The 10,264-nt window shown below is 43.5% G+C and overlaps 2 protein-coding genes across 3 annotated transcripts; both read left to right on the forward strand.

Moving 5' to 3' along the window:
- Positions 1-3,911: 3,911 nt before the first annotated feature.
- On the forward strand, positions 3,912-5,031 carry LOC9632560 (probable plastid-lipid-associated protein 11, chloroplastic). 2 transcript variants are annotated; one of them, XM_002960493.2, is made up of 4 exons: positions 3,912-4,418; positions 4,470-4,582; positions 4,634-4,699; positions 4,750-5,031. In XM_002960493.2, the coding sequence occupies exons 1-4, from the start codon at positions 4,002-4,004 to the stop codon at positions 4,871-4,873; spliced, it is 720 nt and encodes a 239-aa protein (XP_002960539.2). In that variant the 5' UTR covers positions 3,912-4,001; the 3' UTR covers positions 4,874-5,031. The 2 variants fall into 2 exon arrangements, with proteins under 2 accessions (XP_002960539.2, XP_024540839.1); XM_024685071.1 differs by having other exon boundaries at positions 4,470-4,699.
- Positions 5,009-5,667, forward strand: LOC9632561. Its single transcript, XM_002960494.2, has 2 exons — positions 5,009-5,105; positions 5,163-5,667. Exons 1-2 carry the CDS (start codon positions 5,009-5,011, stop codon positions 5,609-5,611), a joined length of 546 nt encoding a protein of 181 aa, XP_002960540.1. The 3' UTR covers positions 5,612-5,667.
- The last annotated feature ends 4,597 nt before the right edge of the window (positions 5,668-10,264 follow it).

Consider the following 10,264-nt stretch of genomic DNA (forward strand, 5'->3'; position numbering starts at 1 on the left):
ACTTCTTGCCATGTACCAAGGAGTTTTCGGGCGAGGACATGGCAAAACTGGTATTCAGGGAAATTTTCCGACTTCATGGGATTCCTATGGATGTGGTTTCGGATCGGGGCCTCAGTTCATCTCTCATTTCTGGAAACAGTTTTTGCAGCTGCTTGGAGTGAAGGCCAACCTCTCTTCAGCGTATCATCCTCAAATTGATGGGCAGTCTGAGCGAACAATTCAGATGTTAGAACAATTCTTGAGGTGCTTCATCAACTATCATCAGGATAACTGGTTCGATATCCTTCCCCTTGCTGAGTTCTCCTATAACAACTCTGTTCACTCCTCTCTTCGAATTTCCCCCTTCTTTGCAAACTCTGGCCGAAATCCCCGATTCAATCTCTCACTTCCTTCTCCATCCGAATCCTCTCATTCAAATCCCCGCTCTGAGGCATTTGTCTCCAACCTCCAAGAAATCCACAACTCCATCTCCTTCCACCTCCATCGAGCTCAGGAATCTCACAAAACATTTGCCGATGTCCATCGTCAGGATTGTTCCCCTTACAATATCGGGGATAAAGTCTGGCTCCTCGGGCGAAATATCTCCACCACCAGGCCCTGTCCAAAACTTGATTTCAAACGCCTCGGTCCTTTCCCTATCACTGCCATCATTAATCCTGTCACTTATCGCTTTGCACTTCCCTCCTCATATCAAATTCACCCCGTTTTTCATTCCTCTCTCCTTGAGCCTTATATTCCCAGTCCTATTCCCAATCGGGTCATTTCTCCACCTCCACTGGTGCAGCTCGAGGATGGGTCTGAGTACGAGGTTCAGGACATCCTTGATTCCAAGATTTCACGGTCTAAACTCTACTATCTGGTCGACTGGAAGGGTTACGGGCCTGAAGAACGCACTTGGGAACCTACGGACAACCTAACTCATTCTCCTGACCTTGTTCAGGACTTCCACCGCCGCTATCCTTCTCGTCCTAGTCCTCATTCTTTTTCTCCATCTCCCATCCCTCGCCGCTCATCTCATCCTCCTCGTCGTTCTCATTCACATCCTCGTTCCACTCGTTCTTGAGGAGGGGGTGCTATCAGGAATCCCCGAATTCCCCAATTCTTGCTACATTCTTGACTCTCGCCGGATTCCTGACCTACAGACCACATTCCTGATTCTCAAGATACTTCCCTATTTCTGACTCTCGAGACACTTCCCTATTCCTGACTCTCAAGACACTTCCCTATTCCTGACTCTCAAGACACTTCCCTATTCCTGACTCTCTGATTTACTGGACAATTCCTGAGTCTCGAGCCACATTCTTGATATTGATGTGGCGCCTCCTCAACCTCAACTATATTTAGGCCGTCCTCGATCCAAGAGTGGTGGAGCTTCATCAACCTATAGTATATATAGGTTAGCCTTGTTCCATTTCTCCACAATCTGAATCAACACCAGTCTAAGGCCTCTTCTTTGTTTCCATTAGTTTTTCTCTTTGTCTTTTGCATTTTCCAGTCTTAATCTTGTTGGGGGTCTTGAAAGGATTTATATCTTCCATTGGTGCAATTTACTTACAACAATAGCCAACACAGTGGAACCAAGCTAAGTCCTTACTTTGCCATGTTTGGAAGGCATCCTCGAACAGCGGTGGAGTTGAGATTGCATTTGAGTAAGGACGTTCAAGATAAGCTTGATTCCGAGGCAACTGATCTGGCCACAGAACTTGATGAGATTCTGGTGGTGTGCAAATGGAATTTGCAAGCAGCTCAAAATAGAGCGGAGAAGTTTGCTAATGAGCATCGCCAATTCTGGGAATATAAGGTGGGTGATCTCGTCTTTGTGCGCGTGATCTTTCCGTCAAGTGAGCGGCGGAACACCTTAGTGCCTTTACGGACAGGGAAGAGTGATAAACTTTCCTATCGATATGCTGGTCCATATGAAGTGCTGGAGTGCATTGGTAAAGCGGCTTATAGGGTGCAGCTGCAAGCTGGGGTAAAAATTCATCTAGTATTTTATGTCAGCCAGTTGAAAGGTGTACTATCTCGGAGTGACGGGCCCAATGCCTCCTTGATATATATGGCTGTAGAAGATGGATCAGGAGCTTGAGCAGGGTTCCCCAGAAAGGGTGATCACCGGTACAACTCGTCCTTGGGACAAGGACTTTGTTGGGGGGGAAGAATTGTTAGGCGCCAGCTTTGACTATGTGGTCAATGTCGGTCAAAGGGAGGCTTAAGGGTATATTAAGGCATGTTAGGGTAAGGGACTTAACCTACCCTAGGGCTCATAGTGGAGCAATGGCGTAGTGGAGCTTTTGAGGTAGTTCGGGGGTGGTTGGGTGGTGAGGATGGCGTAGCATAGTTTAGGGTGACTAGATCTTTGTCTTTTTGTGCCAATTCAATTCTTGTGGCTGATAAGTAGGGCAGGAATATTTTGAAGGATATTAACATGGTGAACCTAGTAGACCCTAAAAGAAGGACCATGGTGACCAGATAGTGGCCTAAGTATGATTGCAGACGATCATTCCCTGATGAGAGGAAGGATTGTTAGGCACTAGGTCAGGATAATAGGATAAAGAAAGGGCCCTGCAATCAAGTAATCACCCCTTTAGCCAGTTGTCTTAGGGTGTAAGGGATAGGATCCTAACATTGAAAGTCTTAGCATCTGAAGGCTATGGGTTATGAAGGTAAGAATGAAACTGAATCAAAATAACTACTATGTAAGTTTAAGATCTGATTTGGGCATGTTTCAAAACCTTAAGCAGAGCCATTTTTTAAAACATCTCAAAGTATAGTTTCCTATCAGAGAAAGTGTTGACATCTCCATTTCTTTTTGTTTTTACAGGAGTATGTTTTTTTTTTTTCTTGGTTGTTAATTATGATTTATGAAAAGTGTCTAGATTTGCTTATTTGGCATATCTACAGAATGTAAAGATTGCCTTGAACACAATGGTATTTTTCACATCATCATGACATCACTAATCCATTTTATTTCTTTTAGATGAGGATCAAATTTACACTTAAATTTAAGATAAAAGATGACACTTCGCAAAGGAACTTTGAAGACAAGGTCCTTTGGCTTGGCTTGTGGCTCTACTTTTGCTACAACATCACATTCTCTACTTGCCACCACAACACACATTGGGACGGGAGCCAAGAGAATCAGTTGAAAAGGACCTCGTCCTCAAAGTTCCTTTGCCAACTGTCAATCGCATGATAAGTGGCAGCAATGCTGCCACCCACAACCAATGCTATGGTTGAAGCCTTAGCGGAAAGACCTGCAGCTCCTGTAGATTGGAGAATGCGGCACAGAATTCCTACAGGAACAGCACCTCCCTAAAGACTCATCAGACTCACCGCTGCCGACCCAGTGCTGATCCTGCAGCCCCAAAACCCGCAGCTGCAAAAACTACGGCCGGTGTTGCTCCTTTCCACCCACTATTCACAATGCTTGCAGGACAGCTAGGCTATTTAAATAGAGGCAAAATGCCATGGTTGACTTCAATGTTCAAGTACCTTACAAAGCATCACCAAAGGCACAACAAGGCGTTAGACGAGACAAGCACCAGATAGATTGACAAGTAGCCTTTTCGTTCCGCTGGCAATAGCATTGTGCTATACCCAGGCACGGCAACTCATCATGGATCTGGGCGGGCTGGCAGCAGGAGAACGTGGACACCAGTTGTAGCACACCTGATTACGATGAGTACACTGCAAAGTCGTTAGGAATATCGAGCTCCTGGACTTTGTCACAAAAGCAGACCACCGGCTAATTACGCTACAGATCATGACCCAGGCACGAAGGCGAACAGTGTCATCACTCACTCATTTTCAAGCTCAAAAGCGATGCAGACCGCCTACAATGCAAAACACTTAAAGCCATTGGAAGGAATGAAAGCAGGCGCACGCCACGGGAAGGACTGGACAGGCCAGAGGCGTTGTGCAAAACGCTGCGGCACCAGAGGATTCATCTCTATGCGGATTTCATGTCACAGATTTATTTGCTTTGATAGTGTTTGTGGTCCATGGCCATCATCTCTCATTCTCTATTAAAATATTTCGAGATAGAATTAAAAACCCTCACGGCTATGGTGTCACTAGGAAATATTTCCACCCCAGCCACGATCTTTCCCACTCGCTACGCTGCTGCTGCCGGATCGAGCAAACACCAATGCCGAGCTTCCATCGCCACGAGGGATGAACTGCTAGGGCTCATCTCCGACGATGAGAGAGGGCTGAGAAGCCAGAAGGACAAGAGGAGAAAAGAGAGGATTCTTCGCGCATTCGAGGCGCTCGCTGCCGAGTCGGCGAGCTCGGATGGAATCACCACCGATTCGCGCCTCTCAGGGACGTGGAGGATGCTGTGGACGACCGAGAAGGAGCAGCTCTTCATCGTGGACAAGGCGCCTCTATTTGGCACTCGCGCTGGCGACATTCTCCAGGTGAAAGAACAAAGACCACAGGAATGAAATCTAGGCTCTTGTTCTATGCAGGTGATCGATGTGGGCGAGAATCGATTAAACAATGTCATCACATTTCCACCCTCTGGAGCGTTCGTGGTGGCCTCCACGATGGAGGTTGTCTCGGACAAGAGAGTGGAATTCCAGTTGAGATATACTCCAGTGGTGATTCCTTTGATATGTTCTTCTGGCCATAGGTTTACTGGTGCGCTTCTTCGAAGTGATACCTGGAGTTTACCAGTTCCTCCCTTCGGTAAAGGCTGGTAAGTTTTTACAGATTTTACCAGTACAAATAATTGGAGCGATCTATTAGGTTCGAATCCGTATATCTGGACGAGCATATTCGGCTGGCCAAGGATATTCGAGGAGACTTTCTCGTGGTTGAGAGGGCGCCATATGATTGGATAGACGAAGCGGACTTTTGGAGCTTGACATAAAATCACAGATATACTCGTCGCAAAAGTCCTGCTTATGGGTGGCCTAAAAGTTTGGTGTGATTTGTCGAGTATTTAAAGGCATGAATGTCCCTCAGATTGATAACTCACACTATCTAAGTAGATTAAATCGAAGAAATGGCAAAATCAAACATTGTGTTTATTCTCCCACTTGCATGCCTCCTCCTTGCTAGTGTTCTTCATGTTTCAGCTGATGTTAGTGGAGACCTCTCTGGTATGCCATAACTTGGTCTAAAGTTTTGTTTGTTAACTCTTAAATCGTTCTGACAAGGCACTATAAGGTCTCTAAAGGAGGTACTTCCCACAGATGAACCTTCATCAGCACCAGACTTTGGTGTCCCACTGGATGTAGTTGACAAAGTACTTGAATTAGTCACTCAACTTATAGCCAGTCTAAAGGACCTCGTCCTCAAAGTTCCTTTGCTATGTGTCATCCTTTATCCGGTGATTATCATCCTTGAGATCATTGTGATTTACATCCCTGGTGGGTTTCCTTGCCCAATTATCATTGAAGTCATTTGCAAGTATCTGGGCAATGCCATTCCTGTGTGGACTCCAATCAAGTTCATCAAAGTTGATCTAACTGTTATTGTGAGCCTCACCACAACTATCAAGCTTCTGCAGAGTGTGATTATCCTTGTTACTCCAAACAGTTGCATTTTCCTTGTGCTGAGTGCACTGGTTAATATCCTTCAGTCGGTGCTGGGATTACTCTATTAAGCTCTATGTTTAAAATAAAATAAATCTTGAATTAAATGTGTTTTTTAAACTGGAAATTCATTTCTTTTTCAACTGGTGAGAAGTTTAGCTTTACAAACCACCATTTAGACCTATATTGACAATGCCAAATTTTTCTTGACATCTACACATGCTTATGCTAGCTATAGATAGATTCAGTTCTGCCAGCCTTCAGCTAGCCCCTCGCAGCTGCTACAGCAACTTAGTCCCCTTGTAAAGACGGACATGCCCTTTGTAGTGTGATGTCAACAATTCTGAAGTTCACTTTCTTGTCACGTACAAATAACTGGAACGATTGGTTTGAATCCAATAACTGGACGAGTATATTCGGCTGTTCTCCTATTTTGAAAAGCGATTCAATGAGATATAATGAAATATTCAAGATATACTCATTGCAAAAGTCCTGATTTACGTTACAGGTGGCTTAAAAGTTTGGTGTGATTTGTCGAGTATTTAAAGGGATGACTCACACTATCCAAGAAATGTTAGAAAATTAAATTGAAGAAAATGGCAAAATCAAGCATAGCATTCGTTCTCCCACTTGCTTGCCTCCTCCTTGCGAGTGTTGTTCATGTTTCAGTGTTAGACAGTGATGTTAGTGGAGACCTCTCTGGTATAGTATATATAACTTGGTCTAAAGTTTTGTTTGACTCTTTGTCCATGTAAATTTGTTTGCAAGGCGCTATGAGATCTCTAAAGGAGGTACTTCCTACAAATGGAACTTCATCAAACATTGGTGTCCCACTGGATGTAATTGACAAAGTACTTGAAATAGTCACTCAAGTTATAGCCACTCTAAAGGACCTTGTCCTCAAAGTTCCTTTCCTATGTGTCATCCTTTATCTGGTGATTATCATCCTTGAGATCATTGGGTGCCATTTGCAAGTATCTGAGCAATGCCATTCTTGTGTGGACTCCAATCAAGTTCATCAAAGTTGATCTAACTGTTATTGTGAGCCTCACCACAACTATCAAGCTTCTACAGAGTGTGATTATTCTTGTTGCTCCAAGCAGTTGCATTTTTCTTGTGCTGGGTGATATCCTAATAACATTACTCTATTAAGCTTTGATAAAATGCACAATTTTTAAAAATTATTGTTTTAAGCTTTGCCTTTTTCCAACTAATGCCACTAAGCTGGATCCTCAATTTCATAAATGAATACTTTAATTAAACTTTGAATAAGTACATAAAGTTTTACTTTTCATTTAATCTTAGACAGTCTTGGACTTGATCCTTGTTGAGATCCACCCAGATCTCCTGGCAGGAATCACTTATATATTCCATACAAAGGAGGAAAAGAGAGAAATCGGAAGAGGGGAGAGAAGAAATTAGAACCCCAAAAATATAATTTACCTTATGTACCGTGTTCTCATTTTATGAGGAATCCTTGCCATACCTTGTTCACCAAGTCTAAATTGTCCAAGCCAAAACCATCTAAGAAAGGCAATGAGAATGCTTCATAACATCACACCCCTCCCCAAAAAATGTCTATTGGTCCCTCAACAGTCGCAGAAACAAGTGGTTCCAACTAAAAGAGAGTGCATAGCTGGTGGAATTGCTTCTGATCAACCCAGGTGTCAAGTAATGAATCATGTCCAGTGAATTTGGAAGTGAGGAATATAATTTTTGCAAAGAGTTATAAAGCCCACTGCTACCACTGCCTCTGGCTGAAGGAGTGTATGGTCACCCAATACCACCCAAGACTCTAGTATAGTAGCAGAAATGCTGGGAGTTGGTGATGGTCCCATATGAAGCTTCAGCTAGGAGACATGGAAGACATCATATAGCCGTGATGAGCTGGGAAGCTGCAACTGATAAGCAACCTCATTGACTTGAGCCATCACTTCAAATGGTCCAAAGAACTTTGGATGCAGCTTCGAACAAGCTAAAGCCTAATGTCCCAAAGTATGCCTTTCTGGATGAAATTTGATGTAAACAAAGTCACCCACCTTGAATGATCGAAATGACCTCAGTCAATTATCACCTTCATAGAATGATGGGCTGTGTCCAGTTGCTTATGGAGTAGGAGCTGAAAAGCTTCCATCTCTTGAATATGCTGTAAAACATCCTGTTCACTTGAAGTTTCACCTAGGACTGGAAACTCCTGAATTTCTTTCCCATAAAGAGCTGTGAACGGAGCCATACTGATAGATGAGTGAAAAGTAGTGTTGTAAGCAAACTCTGCAAATGGTAAAAGGGGTGATCACTTGATTACAAGGCCCTTTCTTTATCTTATTATCTTGATCTGGTGCCTAACATTTAGTGACCATTCTGTCCAACTAGATCCAGTCTGATGCTGATGAAGTTTCATTTATAGGTAGTACCTCCTGTAGAGTGCCTTGCAAAAAGATTTAACAACAAAACTTTAGAAAGCAAGTTTGCCATTGATTTTGCCATTTTCTTCGACTTTTTCATCTAATGTTGCTTAGTTATCAATCTGAGGCACAACATATGAACAAAGGAGCAAAGGGCTACAAGTTTACCCTTTATCTAATTAAATTTATACAATCTTTAAAGCCAGAAGCCATCCACATCGGCAGAGTGGCCTTTAAATCTATGAGACTGAATCTTTCAGCTCAGAGTTTCCGTGCGCGTGCTGGCATACCCTCAGGTTTCAAGGGATCTTCTCAACACAAACCGCTGTTCACCATCGGCATGAGGTGTTTTCTTTTGTTCAAAGAGGCGAAAAACATGCTGTTGGCGTTTGCTGCTGTTTCGGCTGGAGGGCCGGTCATAGATTCTGCGGGCATTGAGCTGTCGGTTTCGGGGTGGCAGGGTCAGTGCCGGGTCAGCAGCGGCGAGACTGATGAGTCTCTACGGTGGTGTTGTTCCTGCCGGAAGTGTTTGTGCCATTCTCCAGTCTCTCCAGGTGCGCATGGCTTTCTGCTACAGCCACTACCACAGCATCTTTTCTGGGTAGCGGCACTGTGCCACTTGCGTCACCTGATCATGCCTAGTAGTATATTAGTCTGTTCAATAAATACTACTTGGTCGCAGCTTTCACCTTGAGTTCTGAATGGCTGTCCTAGTGAGCGAACTGATTCAAGTGAGAGTGTGCTAGGCGCGCGAGCTGCACCAAGCTCGATCGAGGTGCTGGGGATGGTATTCTTGCAATCGATCGTTTCTTGTGCCTTTGTTCTTACTCCTAAGCTCTGGCCTTCTTGGTGATGTTGCCATCAAGTCAAAGGCACATGCCAAGTCCATGACCCCGAGAGGAATCTTAGCTTTAGTGTGAAATGGACAATGACTTTGTTGCAATGCATGTCCAGCTGAGGATGCCATTTTGGATACAACAGGATTTTCATAGCCGTTTTAATTAGAGAAACGATCAAGCACAATCTAGATTCTGTTCTCCAAACTCCAAAATCCGCAAAGGGTTTCTGTCCAAGGACGAATCTCGTGCATTGAGAATGCGGGGGATGGGGGCGATCTGACATCATGTTTAAAATTAGTAGAGTTTTATTTTATTGTTTATTTTAATCTTTATCAGCTATTACAGGTTAATAGAGTAATGCAAGCACGGACTTAAGGATATTGACCAGTGCACTCAGCACAAGGAAAATGCAACTGTTTGGAGTAACAAGGATAATCACACTCTGCAGAAGCTTGATAGTTGTTGTGAGGCTCAAGATAACAGTTAGATCAACTTTGATGAACTTGATTGGAGTCCACACAGGAATGGCATTGCCCAGATACTTGCAGATGATGCCAATGATAATTGGGCAAGGGAAGCCACCAGGGATGTAGATCACAATGATCTCAAGGATGATAATCACGGGATAAAGGATGACACATAGGAAAGGAACTTTGAGGACGAGGTCCTTTAGACTGGCTATAACTTGAGTGACTATGCGAAGTACTTTGTCAACTACATCCAGTGGGACACCAATGTCTGATGAAGTTCCATTTGTAGGAAGTACCTCCTTTAGAGATCTCATAGTGCCTTGCAAACAAATTTACATGGACAAAGAGTCAAACAAAACTTTAGACCAAGTTATATATACTATACCAGAGAGGTCTCCACTAACATCACTGTCTAATGCTGAAACATGAACAACACTCGCAAGGAGGAGGCAAGCAAGTGGGTGAACAAATGCTATGCTTGATTTTGCCATTTTCTTCAATTTAATTTTCTAATGTTGCTTGGATAGTGTGAGTTATTAAGCTGAGGGGCATCCATGCCTTTAAATACTCGATGAATCGCACCAAACTTTTAAGCCACCTGTAAAGCAAATCAGGACTTTTGTGGCCAGTATATCTTGAATATTTCATTTTATCTCATGTAATCTCAATTTGTGCGTCACACTTAAAAATGAACCTTCCTGGGAAAGTAACTTCTTTCAATGAGTCTTTGTAGAGTCAAATGAGTGTTGCTCCTCATGACAACATGAGAGTGGAGAAATCATTGCTTGTCCCTAGCCTCTTCAGCAATCTTCATGAGAACCACTGCTAGGAAGCTCACCCAGGGCTGTCCACAAGTAGGGCAATGAACACAAATCTGCTGGTCTTAACAGATCTTTATCATGATGTACTCTTTGAATGTTTATAGATGCCATTGTACTGCAACCTCCACTCCACACGCTCCAAGTCTGTTAGTCAAGTATCTTCCCAAAACACACTCTTATTCCACTCCC

This window comes from Selaginella moellendorffii, unplaced genomic scaffold (assembly GCF_000143415.4).
Source record: "Selaginella moellendorffii unplaced genomic scaffold, v1.0 SELMOscaffold_0, whole genome shotgun sequence".
NCBI lineage: Eukaryota > Viridiplantae > Streptophyta > Lycopodiopsida > Selaginellales > Selaginellaceae > Selaginella > Selaginella moellendorffii.

Excerpts from the sequence above, each read along its gene's own strand:
- LOC9632560 (XM_024685071.1), top strand. The coding sequence starts at position 4,002 with ATGGCCATCATCTCTCATTCTCTATTAAAATATTTCGAGATAGAATTA. Across the intron at positions 4,419-4,469 it reads GCGCTGGCGACATTCTCCAG|GTGATCGATGTGGGCGAGAA; the intron begins GTGAAAGAACAA and ends TGTTCTATGCAG. Across the intron at positions 4,700-4,749 it reads CCTCCCTTCGGTAAAGGCTG|GTTCGAATCCGTATATCTGG; the intron begins GTAAGTTTTTAC and ends GCGATCTATTAG.
- LOC9632561 (XM_002960494.2), top strand. The coding sequence starts at position 5,009 with ATGGCAAAATCAAACATTGTGTTTATTCTCCCACTTGCATGCCTCCTC. Across the intron at positions 5,106-5,162 it reads TGTTAGTGGAGACCTCTCTG|GCACTATAAGGTCTCTAAAG; the intron begins GTATGCCATAAC and ends CGTTCTGACAAG.